Source organism: Mytilus edulis, chromosome 13, assembly GCF_963676685.1.
Source record: "Mytilus edulis chromosome 13, xbMytEdul2.2, whole genome shotgun sequence".
NCBI lineage: Eukaryota > Metazoa > Mollusca > Bivalvia > Mytilida > Mytilidae > Mytilus > Mytilus edulis.
The window spans coordinates 49,065,136-49,084,307 of record NC_092356.1 but is presented as its reverse complement, the minus strand read 5'-3'; the positions used below and the strand labels follow the sequence as shown (position 1 = coordinate 49,084,307).

At 30.8% G+C, this 19,172-nt stretch overlaps 1 protein-coding gene across 1 annotated transcript; it reads left to right on the top strand.

The window, feature by feature from the left end:
* The first annotated feature begins 2,815 nt into the window (after positions 1–2,815).
* Positions 2,816–18,126, top strand: LOC139500571 (uncharacterized). Its single transcript, XM_071289321.1, has 12 exons — positions 2,816–2,855; positions 6,156–6,253; positions 8,157–8,297; positions 9,791–9,928; positions 10,591–10,669; positions 10,912–11,048; positions 11,263–11,287; positions 12,715–12,812; positions 13,496–13,555; positions 13,858–14,214; positions 15,927–15,977; positions 16,995–18,126. The coding sequence occupies exons 2-12, from the start codon at positions 6,181–6,183 to the stop codon at positions 17,216–17,218; spliced, it is 1,383 nt and encodes a 460-aa protein (XP_071145422.1). The 5' UTR covers positions 2,816–2,855; positions 6,156–6,180; the 3' UTR covers positions 17,219–18,126.
* Positions 18,127–19,172: the final 1,046 nt, after the last annotated feature.

Below are 19,172 nucleotides of genomic sequence, written 5' to 3'. Positions count from 1 at the left end.
TCAAATCTCAAAAAGGGTATAACCAATAACATAACAATAACATGTAGCACATAGTTATGTTGATTTTACTAAATTGTATATTTTGAAAATCTATTTTCTAATGAAATTTTAAGACAATATACAATGATATTTGTTATATTTAGGAAGCTTTTGAAAACAAACTACAAGTTGGAAATTACATATTCTTCACAATCAATGAATATTATTAACTATCGTTGTTGAATACATTCTTTAGACAACACAATTACACTTTATATTATTAAACGGGCACTAGCTATCAAAATGATATTCACCGATTTGACTCAAATTCTCATATTTGATATATAACATTATTAAACACATATCCACCTTATAATAAGTCTTATACGGACAGTAAACAGTGCATATACTAGATAATATACATAAGATTTCCTCGTGTATTTTAGACTATACGCAATCTAATTACTATCGAGATGACCCCGAAAACTACCGACGGTCACATAACACGATACAAACATAAACAAAAATAAACAAAAATATAAATATTCATGGTCCTCGCGCAAATGGATTTTTCTATGTCTATTTGATTTCATGTTTAAGGTTAAAAATAAGTTCATTTTCGATTTTACCGGTATAAGAATTATTTTGTGGATCGAATCAGTCAATCAAATGATTTACCGTTGTGTCACTTTCAATATTGACATTTTATTTTTTTATTAATAGAACACGCATCAATCCTGTGTAATCTATCTCTAGCTAGGGGGTTAAATTTAAGTTCACATGAATACGTATACGGATTCAAAGAGGTAGAATCATTCACTTGCATGAAAAGTAAAAAAATGCAGAGTTTGGTTATTTTACACTGCATGTTCCCCTGCTCAGCATTTTACAGAAATTTTGCTAAATTTAATAATCGTATCAAAACTTTAAATCAAAAAAAGATATGATTATAAGATTTTGTATTATTATATAAATTGTCAAAGTTAAGATAAAAACAAAAAGATAGCTTTTTTACTCCTTTTATGGTATAAAGCCAAACAAGTACAAAGTTGAAGAGCATTGAGGATTCAAAATTCCAAAACGTTTTGCAAAATACGGCTAAGGTAATCTATGCCTGGGATAAGACAATCCTTAGTTTTTTAAAAAGTTCAAAGTTTTGTAAACAGAAAATTTATGAAAATGACCACATTTTTGATTTTCATGCCAACACCAAAGTGTTGACTACTGGGCTGGTGATACACTCGGGGACGAAACGTCCACCAGCAGTGGCATCGACCCGGTGGTGTAAATATAGTTATCAAAGGTACCAGGATTATAATTTAATACGCCAAACGCGCGTTTCGTCACCATAAGACTCATCAGTGACGCTCATATCAACATATTTATAAAGTCAAACAAGTAAAAAGTTGAAGAGCATTGAGGGTTTAAAATTCCAAAAAGTGTTGCCAAATACGGCTAAGGTAATCTATGCCTGGGATAAGAAAATCCTTAGTTTTTCAAAAAGTTCAAAGCTTTCTTAACAGAAAATTTATGAAAATGACCACATTATTGATTAAAATTTCATGCCAACATCGCAGTGTTGACTACTGGGCTGGTGATACCCTCGAGGACGAAACGTCCACCAGGAGTGGCATCAACCCAGTGGTGTATACGTAAACAGTTATCAAATTAAAGGTACCAGGATTATAATTTAATACGCCAGACGCGCGTTTCGTCTACATAAGACTCATCAGTGACGCTCATATCAAAATATTTTTAAAGCCAAACAAGTACAAAGTTAAAGAGCAATGAGGATTCAAAATTCCAAAACATTTGCCAAAAACGGCTAACGTAATCTATGCCTGGGATAAGAAAATCCTTAGTTTTTCAACTCGGGGACGAAACGTCCACCATCAGTGACATCGACCAAGTGGTGTAAATATAGTTATCAAAGGTACCAGGATTATAATTTAATACGCCAGACGCGCGTTTTGTCTACATAAGACTCATCAGTGACGCTCATATCAAAATATTTATAAAGCCAAACAAGTACAAAGTTGAAGAGCAATGAGGATTCAAAATTCCAAAAAGATTTGCCAAATACGGCTAAGGCAATCTATGCCTGGGATAAGACAATCCTTAGTTTTTCAAAAAGTTCAAAGTTTTGTAAACAGAAAATTTATGAAAATGACCACATTTTTGATTTTCATGCCAACACCAAAGTGTTGACTACTGGGCTGGTGATACACTCGGGGACGAAACGTCCACCAGCAGTGGCATCGACCCAGTGGTGTTAATAGTTATTTTTAAAAAGTAAACCTAAACAAATATATTTACTAGTTCAGTGATAATGAACACCATACCAAACTCCAAATTGTACACAAGAAACTAAAATTAAAAATAGTTCAAGACTAACAAAGGCCAGAGGCTCCTCACTGGGGACAGGCGCAAAAATGCAGCTTGGTTAAACATGTTAATGAGATCTCAACCCTCCCCCTATACCTCTAGCCAATACAGAAAAGTAAACGTATAACAATACGCACGTTTAAATTCAGTTCAAGAGAAGTCCGAGTCTGATTCTTATTCGAGAATTGCAAAAAACTAAAAATTGCAGATCTATTTTTATCTTAAACATTTGTCATGAATTAACATAAACATATTTCTGACATGCCTGAAAAACTTGATATAGAAAGTTTGAAGGTAGTAATTGTAATTCAGCTAATGAAATATTAAAAAATATTGTAAAAATATTGTAAAAAAATAAAATTAGTCATTGAACATTTTGAAGACATATTTTGTGGAAATAGGCGGTCTAAAAATAACCAAACAGGAAGTGTTTATGTGAAAATTCACAATCTTTTTTTAGAAGCTTATTATACACTATTCAACCTGTTTAGGTGAGAAGCATGTCAACATAATTAATATATTGATGAATTTGTGTAATCTTCAAGTACGTATAAATGAGGTTATAAAATCGGTGACTTATTGATACGGGTATATATGTTAACTAATTATTTCAAAGCGATACACATCGTCTTATTCGAAACTGACCTGAGAAAATCAAAGACGAAATGTTAATTTTGCCGCCCTCAACATTGTTTTATGATAATTTATTTGTGTGTAGTCGACTTGATGTATTCTGACCACATTAATCTCCATGTATCGATTAGTGCTTACTTCTATGTGAAGGTTAAAATCATTTGTTCAGTCAGTGTTATTGTTACCCAAATTTCTATGCTATGACGTATATTCTATTTATAGCAGAGTTAGCTACATGTATATGTCAGCTTGTATATAAAAATAGTATACCAAAGGAACATTTATTATTTGTAATAATAAAGGCCGTGTGTTTACAGAATATGTTTGTATAGGAGAGAATAATATAGAATTTAGAATGTTATATATATATTTTAGGCTTAACATATGTAACAATAGCAAGTTTAATGAAGCTTAAAAAGAACATACAAGAACTCGAACATAGTTCTAAATTTTATTAGAGTATTAAGTCATCAGTGTTATGTGTCCTAACCATTTAACATATAAGTTTTCATACTATAGAGCCAATTTTACTTTACGGCTGTGAAAATTGGGGAAGGATAGGTATATACTTAAATGATATACACAAAGATTGAGAGCAAAATAAGCTAAAAGGTGACCTATAGTTGTTAAATGCTGTGTCATTTTATCTCGTGTGAAGAGTTGTCTAATTGACTATCATCCAAATCTTCTTTTTATTAAATTTATTCTGGTGTTATAAAACATTGTACATGTTTTGCACTTTATCGGAACAAGGAAAATTCCCTCTATTCTTTTTATATTCTACCCCATGTATGTGGATTATCATCGCCTTGTTAAGTCTACTTAAACGATATTGACACTATATGTCAATGAACATCAAACAATAGTTCACCCTGTGCTGGAAAAAAAAGATTATATATTATTCTGGATTATGTCAAATAATTACATGCAGTTTGCTACATGTACAACTACGTCATGCTAAACAATTCTTTGATAAAAAGTGTTGTCGTCTTTAATTTTGTATAAAACATTTTTGGAAAGTTCCTTGATTCATTTTTGGAATAAATATATTTTAAACAATCTATCGGAATTCAGTGATTATCAGTATTTAATTTTGAAACAAAAAGGGTAAAAGATCTTAAAACAAATATTCTATCTTCAAAACTAAAATGTTATTCAACACTATGCTTATGAATAATAGAAGTAGACCAGGAATTATTCTAATTGTAAACTGTATGAGCTGACTTTCTCCGTTTTATTACCGAACAATATTTGTTTATTATATGTATTAATAATCATAATGATATTGTACTGTCTATATTTGTAATTTGATTGATAGGCATGCAATGAGCATTACAATTAGAAAAGAAATGGTACATACATGAAAAATGAAAATACCACTTTGTAAATCGTTTTCCCAAAAAATGTTTTTTTTTCTAGATTTACCTACCCCAGAAACGTTCAAATTCGTTTGATTTTCTGAATGTATGTATAAAATACCAAAGCAGTCATGATGAAATGAAGTTTATATATTGAAATTACGACAGATACAAAACAACATGCATCTCTCGATCATAACAAGGAAAACAAGGAAAGCAATTAAACTAAGCCACATAAAACCCGGGAAAGGTAATTAATTTCAAATATACAGGTGGCATCTATCTTGGTACGTATCATAAAAAACTCTTGTTAGGTCAATTTAAGTCCTAATGCAAACATTTAGAAAAACACAAGCTGGGCAATATTAAACAGAAGTCTTAAAAGCCATAAGTAGGTATTATTGGAAGGTTCTCATAAATGTAGAAAATGAGCAATATTTAAATAAGAGTATATATATTGAATCCGATTAACATAAGAGTATATATATTGAATCCGATTAAAGGGCACCTTTTCCTAACATAAACACATATATATATATATATTTTTTATATATATAATAAAAATTGCAGTTTTTATCCATCGCAATCATAGATTTGAACGTTGTTTTCAATTTAGACTTTTTCGTTTGGGCTTGTATTATATTTTCCCTCCGGTTTATTTAACCCGTTCATCCTATTTCGACTCTTTAAGAGAGTCTGTCTTAAATTGAGGTAAATTATATGGCCTTCTAAATACCATTTCGATCCCTAACATCATTGAAGTGACACTTATTTTTAAAATCCGGATATGGTGTACTAATTTTAGTACCTCATGTTTGTGGAATACAATCTGCGCAACAATTTTATTGTTTTCTGTTTGGTATTAAATTAATATAAAGATCCAATTTAAGACATCATATGATCATGTTGTTTGGCAATTGTCAACGGCAATCAGCAGGGTTTAAGAACATCAATTTTTCGACCTGATGATAAAATAACTATACTCCGTACTAGAATAATTTGTCTCTCTAATACATAAAATTTAACTACATCACTCTATATGTACATGTATATGTAGTTTTTGGGATGTCTCTTATTTCAAAATAAGTACTTATAAAACTTGACACTGACATATTAATATTTTCAGACTCAACTGACATCAACCAAACAAATTGCTCATACTTTAAATAAAAGGGAAGTGTTTACATTGAATGTTTGCTTCTTTGAGAATAAATCCCGTCCTTTTCATATGCCATGCATATTAAAAAATGCAACTCGTCTTCAACCTGCATATTTTGACACAGACCACAAAATCTTTTATCGTTATCGATCTTTTCATATCTACCTTTCTCAATATTTTAACATGACTTTTCTTTGTATCTTCCTCATTTTTTTTAACTCATATAAACGTTGATTGTATATTTGTATATCATATATTTGAGTGTTTTCTTTCTTACAAAAAATTGTTTGTCCTTAATAGATTGATGAGAATTGAATATCGGAAAACTAATGTTACTATTACTTGATTTATTTCACTTGACTAGGCGGGATTTAATCGGTTCGCTTATTAAAGACCAGTCCATCTTTAGACAGGGGTTTTTGGATAAGTTCATCAATGAGGTTTCCAGTAATACGTCCCATATCATAACTCTTCTCATTAGACTCAGGTTACAGCAATAAACAACTTTGGGCCACAGTATGGCTTTCAACAATGCACAAAACCCTTACCTACCTTTGGTTAATTATAAAATGTATATATAGAACACATTTATTTAAAGATCGCAAGAGTATATACCATTAACATTTTATTTATGTTTTCAGCTTTACAAAAACTCTGTATAATCTGATGTCAAACCATCACTGCTTAAGTGGACAGAAGCAGCGAGGAGACGTTTGCTGTTGGACGGTTCAATGTAAAGGTACATTACTTATTTCAGATGCGATGTAACTTCGTCTCCTAAACAACAAGATAAATTAGTCATTCCATAGTGCTGTAGGTATACAATTTGTAAAATGGATTTCAATTTATCTTATGTGTAATAAGAATTAAATATTGAACTATTCGGGGCTTTTAATCTGCTCGAACATATGGCTTACGCAATATTTTGCACTGCTTTTGATTTTTTGATTTCTATACTCTTCAACTTTGTATTATATATAGCATGTCATCTGTCTTAATTCGGACATATGATCAGTATCATATTAACTTAAGATCGTACTGTGGAACAAAGGATAAAACCATAGTATCAAAGATAAGATTTATACTGTAACATAATTCAAAATGATGTAACTGTCAACTAGTGGTGCTTCGTTATCAGTAGACAAAATAAGTTTGAGCCTGATAAATACACAAGACAACATGCATGTAATTTAACCCTGACAACATGATCTTAACTATAGATCAAAGTTTTTAACATAATCCAATACTTAGTATATACAATCAACAATTAAGTTCGTTTTCTCTTATTTTATCCCTTATTTCGTGTTCTTGATGGTCAACACAATATAAAATATAATTGTGATCGAACAAAAAATAATTATAAGCTTTTATATAACGAGAAAAAAGGATATGAACATCGGTTTGACACACCGAAGTACGACACCCTTGTGTAAATAAAGGGTACATTAATCGGTGTTTTCAATTAAGCATTTTGTATGGAGCACACACTCGCAACAAGGTTGAGACGGTCTTTAGAACCACAAGCACTTTTCTAGAATTATAATTTATATATGTAGAGTATTGTCATTCCTGCATTGCAGAACATAGCTGCATTTTTTTGTATTCTTGTCTTTCATATTTGCTTATGCTATGTCTATATGCTTTTTTTGTGTTTCTTTGATACATAATGACGTGGCTCTTATTTAGAAAAATACACAATAAGTATATAGACAAGCAGCAAGAGGGACAAGGTAAACTTCTAATCTACATTCGGCAGAGGATATACCTAAAAGAAATATAGACTATATTTTCATATTTTGAACGACAAAATTATTTTACATCTCTACCCATGTGACGTTTACATTCTGATGTCAAACGATCAATTCTATGTCAGAGTTAATGTTAATTTAACCATTAAGTCCCAGTACTTGGAATTTTTAAATCCATAATGGGGGGTTAAACATACAAAAATAATATACAAAATACGAAAGCAATCAATGGGGTTGTTTAATTTGATATATGCTGATTTGTGCGTCTTTGTTTGTTTGTTTTTTTTGTGATTAAGATTGTAACACAATGATGACTGCTGTACCCCTACTTTTGACTTTTTTACCCATAAACATGTCTGTTTGTTTTGTTCATGCATCGTTTTCAATATAATGAATTTGATACGACTAGAATACAAGTGTGAGTTTTAACGCTATAAAAGCAGGTTCAATCCACCATTTTCGAATTAACAAAATGCCTGATTCAAATCTGAAATATGACAGTTGATATCAATTCGTTTGATGTGTTTGAGCTTTTAATTTTGCCATTTGATTAGAAACTTTACGGTTTGAATTTTCCTCGGAGTTCATTTTGTTTGTAATTTTACTTTTTTTAGGCAACAAATTATTGATCTATCATGTTTATCTAGCAGAGCAATCTAACAGATCATGCATTATATTGTCCAACATTCTCATTTTTAAATGCAGCCAGAGCACAAATATGTAGACAAAAAAATAGTCACATAAAAAAGAGTAAGATAAATAAGGGCAAATTATATAATCACATGAATAATGTTGTTCTGGGTTTCAGTATCGAATATTGAGTTAGTTTACTATCCCTTGAAATTAAAAAAAAAACCGAATGGACAGTTACTGCTATCCATTTTTGTTTCAAAGCTGAGGACTTTAAACCCTGTAACACACAGAACAGCACAGATGTTTGTGTTCCATGTCCAGAAGGACAATACATTGCAGATACATACGAAACAGAGTGGTTTGAACGATCACAATGTGTAGACCGGCCCACATGCCTACAAGGTGAGAATTGTAATAGCAATGCTGTGTAATTATGCAATTTTAGTTACAATAAGCCATCCCGAATCCTTTTTGAATTAAAAATTAAAAAAAAAGGTAAAGATTTGGAATAAATATTTATCTATTGTTAAATTTTCGAATTTTTAAAGATTTTAAGGTTTATAAAAGGAAAGTCCGGTAAGTGTCGATTTTTACCTAAAATTTTAGGTTCATCTGATGAAGGACTTTGGAAACTTTTTAAACACTTAAGGCTATACCAAACAATTTAACTTATATTAATTTGGGTCGTTTAATTTTGAATAATATTTTGACAAAATATTTACTTTGACACTTTGACATAAATTAAAACATTTCGTAAAATTTCAACCAACCACTTTAACAGAAAAAAAAACTTCTGTGTTATATAGCAGTTTGACAAACACCTATTATAATCATTGAAAAGCTTTATATTTCCTTAGCAATAGAACGTAATTAAGACGGTCGGCTGTTTTAACAGAGTTATCTCCCTGTAGTGTTATGCACTACCTAAAGTGACTACTTCAGTCTTAGTAATTAGTTTACATGAAAGAATGGAACTGATTTAATCATGAAAGTACCAAAATTCAAGCTTGAATATGAAAAATCTATCAAATATACCATAATATGTCACTCTTTAGTTGTGTTTTTGTCAAAAAGGAAAGTGGCCACATCCGTGTTCACTCCAATTCTATGTAAAATCATCAAATACAACTTACATTTAAATATTAAGAATTAACACAAATGCGGTCACTTTCATTAGAAACCGTCTAAAATCTAACTCAAATGCTTAAATTATGAAGTGATTAGAAATTTATCTTGACTTAATGATGCTAGTACCCGATATATGTGCATTATATTGTCGAAAACAGCCCATTTTTAGGTAGTACCAGTATTCTACTTTCCAAAAAAGTAACTAGTTTACTTTTAATAAGTTTGTTTCGGGGGCTGTTGAAAAAGGGGTCTTAATGAACCTTCTCCTTTAGCAGTTCCTAATCAGAAGAATATTTATAATTGGTTAAACAAATCTTTTGAACTGAAAGATATTGATGTATGTTATCAGTTTATTTCTTGAATCAATCTCATGAGATGATATCGATGCCAACAATTAAGGATAAATAAAATACAAAGCAATGAGCATGATGTTCATCATGCTCATTTGCAACACCATCGACAAATGATGCAGTCATTGACAATTCCCGGAACGTTCCTTGTTCAGGTAAAATAAGAAAAGCGCGTCTAAATCATTTAATTTATAAGGTACCAATAGTGTACATGGCGTTTTCAATTTGTCTTCGACTAATAAGTTTAAATAATCCTTTGGTAGCTTCCGTCACTTTTTTTTTTTAAATTTATTTATTTATTTACCATAACCATTATCACGATTGTTTATTTCTTAAATTTCACTACAGTTACTACTTTTGTATAGACAATATATATACCAAATATATATATTTATTAGTTCCAAATTTCATTTTTAGAACAAATACGAAATGAAAAAGGCATTTGTGTATGCGATCGAACTAAAGGATATATAAAACAAAGTGGAGGCGATGAAAATATATGTGTTTTAACTTTAGTCGAATGTAACAAGCCTGGCGAGGAGCTACATGAATCAGGTAATTAATCCTTGTCGAATAGATAATTATTTTACGATAATGCATAATGTAACAATAGTTTTTTTCCAGCAGATTCAGAAGCTTCTGGAGTCATTTATTTCGTCATAAAAAAATAATAATCACGTTGAAAATAGATTAAAAAAAAAGATAACTTGTCTTAACACTGTATAGACATTGTAAATGGAGTATGTGACGGTGTAGTTTTTCTTCCCTAGGTCAAGCGATTATTCCTAAATCTAATATCTGGACAATAACAGAGACCAGCCATGAATTCTCTACAAATTCTTCTGGGATATGAGATACTTAAAAAAGTTTATAAAAAACCACTTAATAAAGGTTTTTATATATATAATACATCGTCTCAAATTAAGCCCAACAATGTTAGATCTGCAAATGTTTTATTCATCAATCAACGAGATTCTAGCATCTGTTGTTTGATATCGCGGCAACAATATTTGCGCTGTGTCCAGCGCCCTAGAGAACTAAAAAAAACCTTCATAAAATATAGCTTCATCTTAGGTTGTATGTAACACGGTAAATGGTATATAGTCACCAGTTAATGGTATGCATTACTGTTGCAATGTGTTTTTACTGTTGTAAAGAACGATTATTTTACTTACTATGCCGCAAGTTCACGACATATGTTTTTTTTCTCATTGTAGGATATTGTGGTAATTGTAATAAGGGATTTTACAAATCAGAGTCTAGTAATTACCTTTGTCAAAGAAAAACAAATATAACGTAAGTTACTATGTATTGTGATTGTGTTTTTCATTTTAGATGTGAGGATGTGTCGCTGTGAGTGTGCAATTGAAACACTAAATAGATTTATGTCATAGTTTTATACTCATAAGAGAACATCAATTGTCGCATAACTTGAAAGCTGTTAAATTATTTATAGTCATCTTTTTCATTTCAGTCGAGGAAAACAATATGTATGCTTGTGAAAATATTTAACCACGTCGGATTTGTTTTATCTATAGATGTCCAGCTGGCAAGACAGTCAAAGAAGGTGATAGATTTACTGACCGATCATGTGTTCCTAATCCACTCACTAAACCTGTATTTACGACAGAAAAGACGAGTACTTCTACTATATCGAATTCAACTACCGATGGAGGTAAGAGTTCTTTCTGTATTTTTTTTTAAATAACTAGTAATTAAAAATGTTTGTTAATTTCAGTCTACTTTTTAAATGAATGGACTCCATCGATCAAAGCAACACTTAATATGCACCTTACATAATCTTTTTTAATAAAGAAAATGTTCCCAGCTGGTGTTTTTTTTTCTAGACGTATAACAAAAGTGATGTAAGCCGTTTTATTTTATTTCAGAATTTCCTTTAGGAGTAGTAGTTGGGTAAGTTACTTCTTTGTTGGTTTCATAAATATACAGTATACTACACGTTTATCGAATATCAATCAATGATTCAACAACACCAAGAGACAGAGGTGCAGGTGTAAACCGCAGTTGTATCATACATAAGAAAAGTGATTTTCAAACAATGACCCAAATGCCCGTGTTGGATTGCATTCAGGTTTTACTATGTTATACAAGTGTATAGTGTTTAGCCTTACAAACAACTAGACACCACACATTTCTTTATCACAACATTAATACCCATCGATATACCCGAGGTTAGTGTACGTCCTGTCATTAATGTATATGATATTCTCGTATTCTTGTCTTAATTTTTGCTAATGTGCTTTGTCTATAGATATGACTTTTGGTGTTACTTCGAAAAATTGTTGTTGCTTGTCTTTCATTTTTGCTATGTGCTTTGTCTAAGCCTTTTTATTTTTATCTTTTACATATACATGTATGACGTAGCTCTGTACTTATACATCCCATCTTTGTGTTATTGTATTATGGTAAATTTGTGTATTCTTGTCTTTATATAATGTTTGCTAATATGCCTTTTCTATATGCAATTTTGTGCTTCCTTGTTACATATGTGTATATTTTTTTTTAATGATTTAGATTATAACTCAATGTTGACTGCTGTATTTTTGACATTTGTTCCTATTATATCTGTTTGTTTTATTCACGTATATAATGAAACTTGATATAACTGTGATAAAAGTGAGAGGTTTAGCTAGCTATAAAACCAATTTCAATACTCCATTTTTCTAATAAAGAAAATGAGTGTACCAAGTCAGGAATATGACAGTTTGATGTGTTTGAGCTTTTGATTTTCCCATTTGATTAGGGACTTTATGTTTTGAATTTTCCTCATACTTCAGTATTTTTGTGATTTTACTTTTTATAAGTCCCCTACCGACAAAAATGAAGGGGATTAAGGTTTGCACTCTGTCACTCTGTCTTTCTGTCTCTCCGTGTGTCAAATCAATTTCCACATTTGTTTTCATGCTTGAAGGCAATGATTTGATAATAGGTATATTGTTTAATTATCACAATTTCCAGATCAAGTTTTTGTTCCGGTCTGAAAATTTTGTGCAGAGTTATGGTCTCTCTAATAATCAATTTTCCACATTTTTGTGTAATGCTTGAACATATTGACCTGATATTTGTTATATAGTTTACACTTTGACAAGTCAAAGATCAAGTTAGCATTTTGTTCCAATAAGGTGATATTTAACAGGTAATGTCAGAGTTTGTCGTTAAAATTCCCCTTGACAGTTGCACTAAAATCCTATATCAACATAACTGTATACAAATAAATTTATATTAACCAAACGTTTTATCTTTATATGTATATAATATATGTATATAAAAAAAAAATACCAAAAGTGTCGTCCTAATTATTTCTTCGTTTTGCATTTCAGTTCGATATTTGGCGTTTTTATTCTTCTTATAGTTATAATGATTTATCTTATAAAAAGGAGAAGAAAAAAGCGACCAAAGAAAAGAAAGAAAGAAAATGGTAAATAAATCTTAGATACAATCCAACAAGCTACAACATACATTATGATTATTTTTTAGTATTTTGATAACGAGATATCCATGTACATTGCCGGTCAGTTCAAATTTACACTAATCTTAAAGTAGCATACTATGTACTGGAGCAGGGTTAGCAAGTTATGATTGTGATTCAATCTGATATTGCAAAAGTTAAGAGATAAAATAACAAAAATACCGAACTCACTTCAATTTTTTTTCTCATATATTTTCATTATTGCTTAAACAAGATCCACATAGAAATTCATTTTTACGCGGACGACCAATATGAGCCATCTAGAGATGGTTTTATTTCTTTAGGTTGAAGTTCATAGATTGCCTGGGTAGGCTTGGTGTCTTTTTGTAGTATTAAAATTGATTTACAGACGTTAAGGTTTAGAATCATTTACACTAGTAACAGTTAAAATCGTACGTGCAGTTTTCGTTATAAAAAACCAAGTAAGGCTAAACATAGTCTTTAATTATTTGGCAGTATTAGTAATGAATTTGATATAGCCACATTCATTATAACTAAACGGAATTGACATGGTATGCAATCTGAATTCTTTATTCTGTCTTTACTTGTCATATGCTAACAATTTTAACATTTGAACAGCAATAGGTAATTTTTTGCCCACATTTATGAAATGGTATCTTTTATATATATAGTAGAAAATGGAGAAACAGAACTATTGAAAAGTGGAATTGAGCATGAAGAGAACAAAGACAGTATGTAGAAACATTATTTATATTAACACATGACTTGACCTAGAGTTTAATAAACGATCAAGCTAAATTGTCCCCTGGGTGTCTTCTGTCTATTTTTTTTTAGATATAGATTAGATAAAAAGATTATAACCAAAGATAAAGAGCATTAGGCTACTACTAGTATTCATCAGCTTCTGTCTTTTTATACCTATCGAATGATAAAGTAAGCCAACTTTTATTTCATATTATTGTTTCTCAAAAAGAAAAAAATTAAAAAAAAATCTTACTTTTCTTATTTTGACTCCTATCTTATCCTATTTTAGCAATTGATACATTAAAGGAAGAAACAATGAGTTATAATAGTGGACTTAAAGAAAATAACAAGAAAGCTACTGCTGTGCCTATTGACGAAGAAGAAACCTTTGAAAAGCAACCATCAAGAAACACAGAAGAACAAAATATTCCTACTAATAATACAGCGCGTATTGATGAAGAGGAAACATTTGGAAACCAACCACCAAGAAACACAGAAGAACAAAATATTCCTACTAATGATACAGCGCGTATTGATGAAGAGGAAATATTTGGAAACCAACCACCAAGAAACACGGAAGAACAAAATATACCTTTTGTTGATGAAGAAGAATCTCAAAGGGGTGCAAGAGGCAGTGTTGCTGACGGTAATATCGAAAATCTTACTACAATTGAAATTTTAATCACTTAAAGTGTTAAATTCAGTACATGACCTACAACTTTATATAAACACACATTTTTGCGCCTGTCCCAAGTCAGGAGCCTCCGGCCTTTGTTAGTCTTGTATTATTTTAATTTAAGTTTCTTGTGTACAATTTGGAAATTAGTATGGAGTTCACTATCACGGAACTAGTTTTTGTGGTGACTGTATATTTCACAGGTATAACAGTATGAACATGTAACTTTATTAAATTTTCGGAGAAATAACTTCAACTCCACTATGTCAAGCCCTTGATGTAGGTGAAATACCACAAATCATGGTATGTCACATCCGGTTTTATACGAAAGTAGGTTGAAAAAAATATTCCCTTGAATTTGACAGTTGTAGGTAATAAATCATACATTTTATTGCAGTAAAACATTTCTGTTTCATAAATATATGTCTTGGGTATTTCAAAACACCATTATTTTTTATTTGGGATTTCTATAGAATCTTTTGTAATCTTGAGGTTACATGGTGACTAAACCCTGTACAAAGATAAAATAAGGGGAGAAATTTGATTGGTTAACTTCCAATGATGGTCATTATCTTATACTGTAAATTCATAAATTAATGCGAGGTTTTTATTATTGCGAAAAATGCGACTGAGTTGTAAACGCAATAATTAAAACTCGCATTTTGAAATATTTTATATGAATTTAACAGGATTTTTCGCAAAATCGTAAAAATTAAAATTGCATTTAAGTCTAAAATGAAAAAATCGCAATAATAAATGCACGCAATAATTTCTGAATTTACAGTATGCAATGAAATGTTTAGTGACTTTTTTTCTATAGAACTGGACAGGATAAAACTTTACTCATGCCAATTATTTCTTTATTTGCAACAAAGATAAATTCTGCACATTTAACGAAGACTAACAGGGGAAATCAGTGGTGGTCTTACACGTAATAGCTCTCTTGTCTGCAATAAATTATCCTCTATCGAAGAACTATTAATACAAAAGCAAACTCTAAAATATCGTATGAACTTTGGATGTATATACTACACGCATTTTTGAGGTGGTCCTAAATCGCAAGACTCTAGCCTTAGTTGGTCTTGTATGTTGTTTTTTTAACTTTAGTTAATTGAAATATTTTGGAGTTTAGTATGACGTCCGTTTTCACTGAACTAGTACACATTTATGTGTATGAGCCAGCTGAAGCTCACCTCTTGGTGCGGGATTTTCTCGCTGTGTTGAAGACCCATTGGTGGACTTTGGATGTTTTCTGCTCTTTGGTCGGGCTGTTTCCATTTCAATTCTCAGTTTTATATATAAATGCTCTGCTATAAATGTCGCTTTGAAAAATTCGCAATCGGAAAATAACATTATTGAGCATTTTTTGCACATTTTTTGCACATTTTTCAAATATAACAATCGTCAGACGAGCAAACTTTTGTATTTACATTATCTCTTCATTATTTAGCTATTATACGGTTTGAGATATATGTACTTTTTGCGCATCTGAAGTCGATTTTTAAATAATTCGGTTATACATTTATATCATAAACTGCGTTTTAACTAGATATTAAAAGAGAAACATATATGATTAAAGGTTTTTTCGTTAGGTTTAGAAAACAAAACACTTTCTCATTTACTTTCCATATGGACATGTGAAGATATAAATCGTTTTACAAATAAAAAAAGTTTTATTACAGAAGAACAGAACCACCATAGGCTTGTTGCAACGGTAGCGGCTCAAGTGCATGGTATGTAACATATATAAGAGAGTGAATAAGTACTGAAAAGTTGTGTTGAAAAAAATTCTTATAGAACAATTTTCAATAGAAAAAGTACCAAAACATCTGCCAAAAAAAAAACCCCAAAAAAACTATTAATACAGAACACAAATCACACCTTATAAAAACACACTTAAGTTATATATGGGTCAATATCTTTAATTGTTTTTCAATAGGCGGTAAATTTTTTGGTTACGTTTTTTCCTGAAGCCCAGTCTATATCGTATACTTTGAGTTGTATGATAACATGTTTCGAAGCTGTGACATTTCCACATATGTGGTTAAATTTTCGGGGTACGAAGTGAGATTACTTGTAAACCCGTAAATTAGCATATCTCGAACATCCGCAACTGGTTAAGCTCAGTCATTTGTTAAAAATAGAAACAAGTTCAATATCACTACACAGAGAATTGTGTGTACCCCAAACTTTTGGGTTCCTCATTTCGTGGCGCATTAAGGAAATTGACCCATATAAACAGGACAGCTATAAATAAAATTCTGTGGCTGTACGTCTTGCATCATGATGATATCTATTTTAAATAAGCTACATTCTTCGTTATGTGTGTCAAATGGTTTCAGTAGGTTATGTCTAATAAAACTAATATTAACTCTTCAGGTGTAAGGCTAATTTTACTGGAGTTTCTGATCCTCGCTGATTCAGAAAAAAATGTTTTAGAACTATTACAGTTTGAATTATTAAGTGTCTTTATTATTTTACACATACCTTGTGATTGTTGCTTATTAGTTTTGAGATTTTTTAAATTTCTACTAAAAAGAAAACTGCAAGATGTTTATAAAAAATGCAGTTTATAAGTATTTTCAGTTAAACGAACATTGTTCATAAATACAAATACGACATAATGATCCTTTTAACTATGATAATAGTATTCGATTTTTATATAAATATAATATGATACCAACAACAATAGGATGATAATTTGATGATTATATTATAATGTCTATAATAAAGTTTGAATTTTATTTCAGATCAACCGCGGCAGCCTTCTCTTCCTTTGTTAAATGAACAACCATATAACGACGATTATGGGCGTATTGTAAATGGTCCAAACTCATTTTCCTTACAAATGCAAAATGGACATATGAACCGTGTTGTAAATAATGGTGTTACTCAAGGAATACAGGTTGTTGACAGTCTTTCATCCGGTCCTTATGATCCCATAAGGCCCTCCGATTCGTCATTGTCAAGCTAACGGTGCATTTCAAGACATTTCTTTGTATCTCATAACGTTTTGATAAAACAACATCCAAACATTGCTATGTTTGAAAAATATGTCTATTGCAAACTCAATTGTAGTTGATTTTGAGATGAAAAAAGGAGGATATAATATATCGATACTAAAGGCAGAGTAAATACCAATGTTATACGTTTATATTATACAATAAGCTTTTTAGTGACAAAACTGGCTACAAATGTATTACAGACTATAGTATGAGATTGATTTATTGTTCTTTGCTTAATATAGAGTAGTGCCACTGGAAAATAAGTACAATTAGGAAGAAAAATTTGCAGTCCAACAGGGCGAAGAAAGCAATACTTACCATGCAGATAATGATTATACATTGATATAGATAATCAACCATTTTAATTGCTATAATTACTTTCTATTCGGGTATGATGTTTTATATCTGTTATATTTGTTAACCTGATGTGTACTCTTTTGAAGGATGTAGAATGTTTGTGTAAATTTAGACTATAAAACGAACAAATGAAATTATAAAATTCATTCAAATCGAATTACATGAATCATCATCGATAAAGATGTCGAAGAAAAACAGCAAACATTGGAATTTGAAAAAGTGGGACATGTCGATTGCATGAAATATTTGATGTATGACGGTTGTGTAAAAAAAGAAATTTTTTATCATTATGACGATATACGTATTTTTACACTGCAATTCGTGAGGTTGACACTTTTCTGTTAGTTATTTATTGTTTTACATAACTAGTTTTACTCATAGTTGTTCAATATTTACATTTAAGAATTCTGAAAATGGCATTAGCTTTCAATATGACCGGTGAATCGAATAAAGCATTAATTTATCATATCTACATATCTTATGAATTGATTTTATTTAATATAACATATAACCATCATAATTATGACTCTTTCTACCGCGCAGAAATCTACGTATTCATACATAACTGGCCTTCAAATCATGTGTATATAGAAAAGAAGATGTGGTATGATTGCCAATGAGACAACTCTCAACAAGAGATCAAATGACAGAAATTAACAACTATAGATCACCGTTTGGCCTTCAGCAATAATAAAAGGCCATACCGCGTAGTTAGCTATAAAATTAAAGGCCCGTAAATGAAAAATATAAAACAACTCAAACGAGAAAACTAAAGGCTTTATTTATTTAAGCGGTCCGGCTGATGGAAAATCAAGAAAATATTCGATTTAATAGGATTGGATAAATTCAGCAGCTGTTGGATTGTTAGGTCCTGTGGATATTATCATTACAGTAATTAGTGCTTCTGTGAGGCCCCTCATGGGGGGGGGGGGGTCCTAGTAATCACATAATCACCATTTTTTTGCCAATATAATCACATAATCATTAAATATTTGCTTATCTTTAGTAATCAAATAATCATAAACTAAAAATACAGTCCTAGGTAATCAAATAATCATGAAATATTTGGCTTAATAATCAAATAATCATTAAAAAAAAAACGGCCAAGTAATCACATAATCAAAAACCCCATGAGGGCCCTCTTCTGTATTTACAAATATTAAGATGTCAACTTTAGCACGCAGCGAAATCGCAAACTTGTCTCAAACAATGTGCAAGGTACCCTCGGACAAAATTTGTCTTATATTTCTTTGACTATTATACAGATTTTATGTTTCTTTTTAGTCACATAGCGCTTTTATAACGTTCGTACATATTTGTACGTCAGGCTTTCAACTGTAGCTTGCAAGCTCCTAATAAAGGTAAACTCTGAAAAGCGCCTTGAATGTGTTATTTTTATGTATACAAACTGAAGGACGCTATTCAAAATAGCTTAGTTTGTATTTAAAAAAAAACCCAATAAATTACTACACTTCAGACACAGTTTGAGTTTTGATTAATGATGTCCTTGTAGATACTATATACTAGATTCTAGTCTAGATAAGCAAAATGTGCAAACACTGACAA

Bases quoted from the DNA above. Each gene is read 5' to 3' on its own strand.
- LOC139500571 (XM_071289321.1), top strand. From the start codon at position 6,181: ATGTCAAACCATCACTGCTTAAGTGGACAGAAGCAGCGAGGAGACGTT. The intron at 12,813-13,495 runs GTAAATAAATCT...TTATATATATAG, and splicing joins GAAAAGAAAGAAAGAAAATG to TAGAAAATGGAGAAACAGAA. The intron at 15,978-16,994 runs GTATGTAACATA...ATTTTATTTCAG, and splicing joins GGTAGCGGCTCAAGTGCATG to ATCAACCGCGGCAGCCTTCT.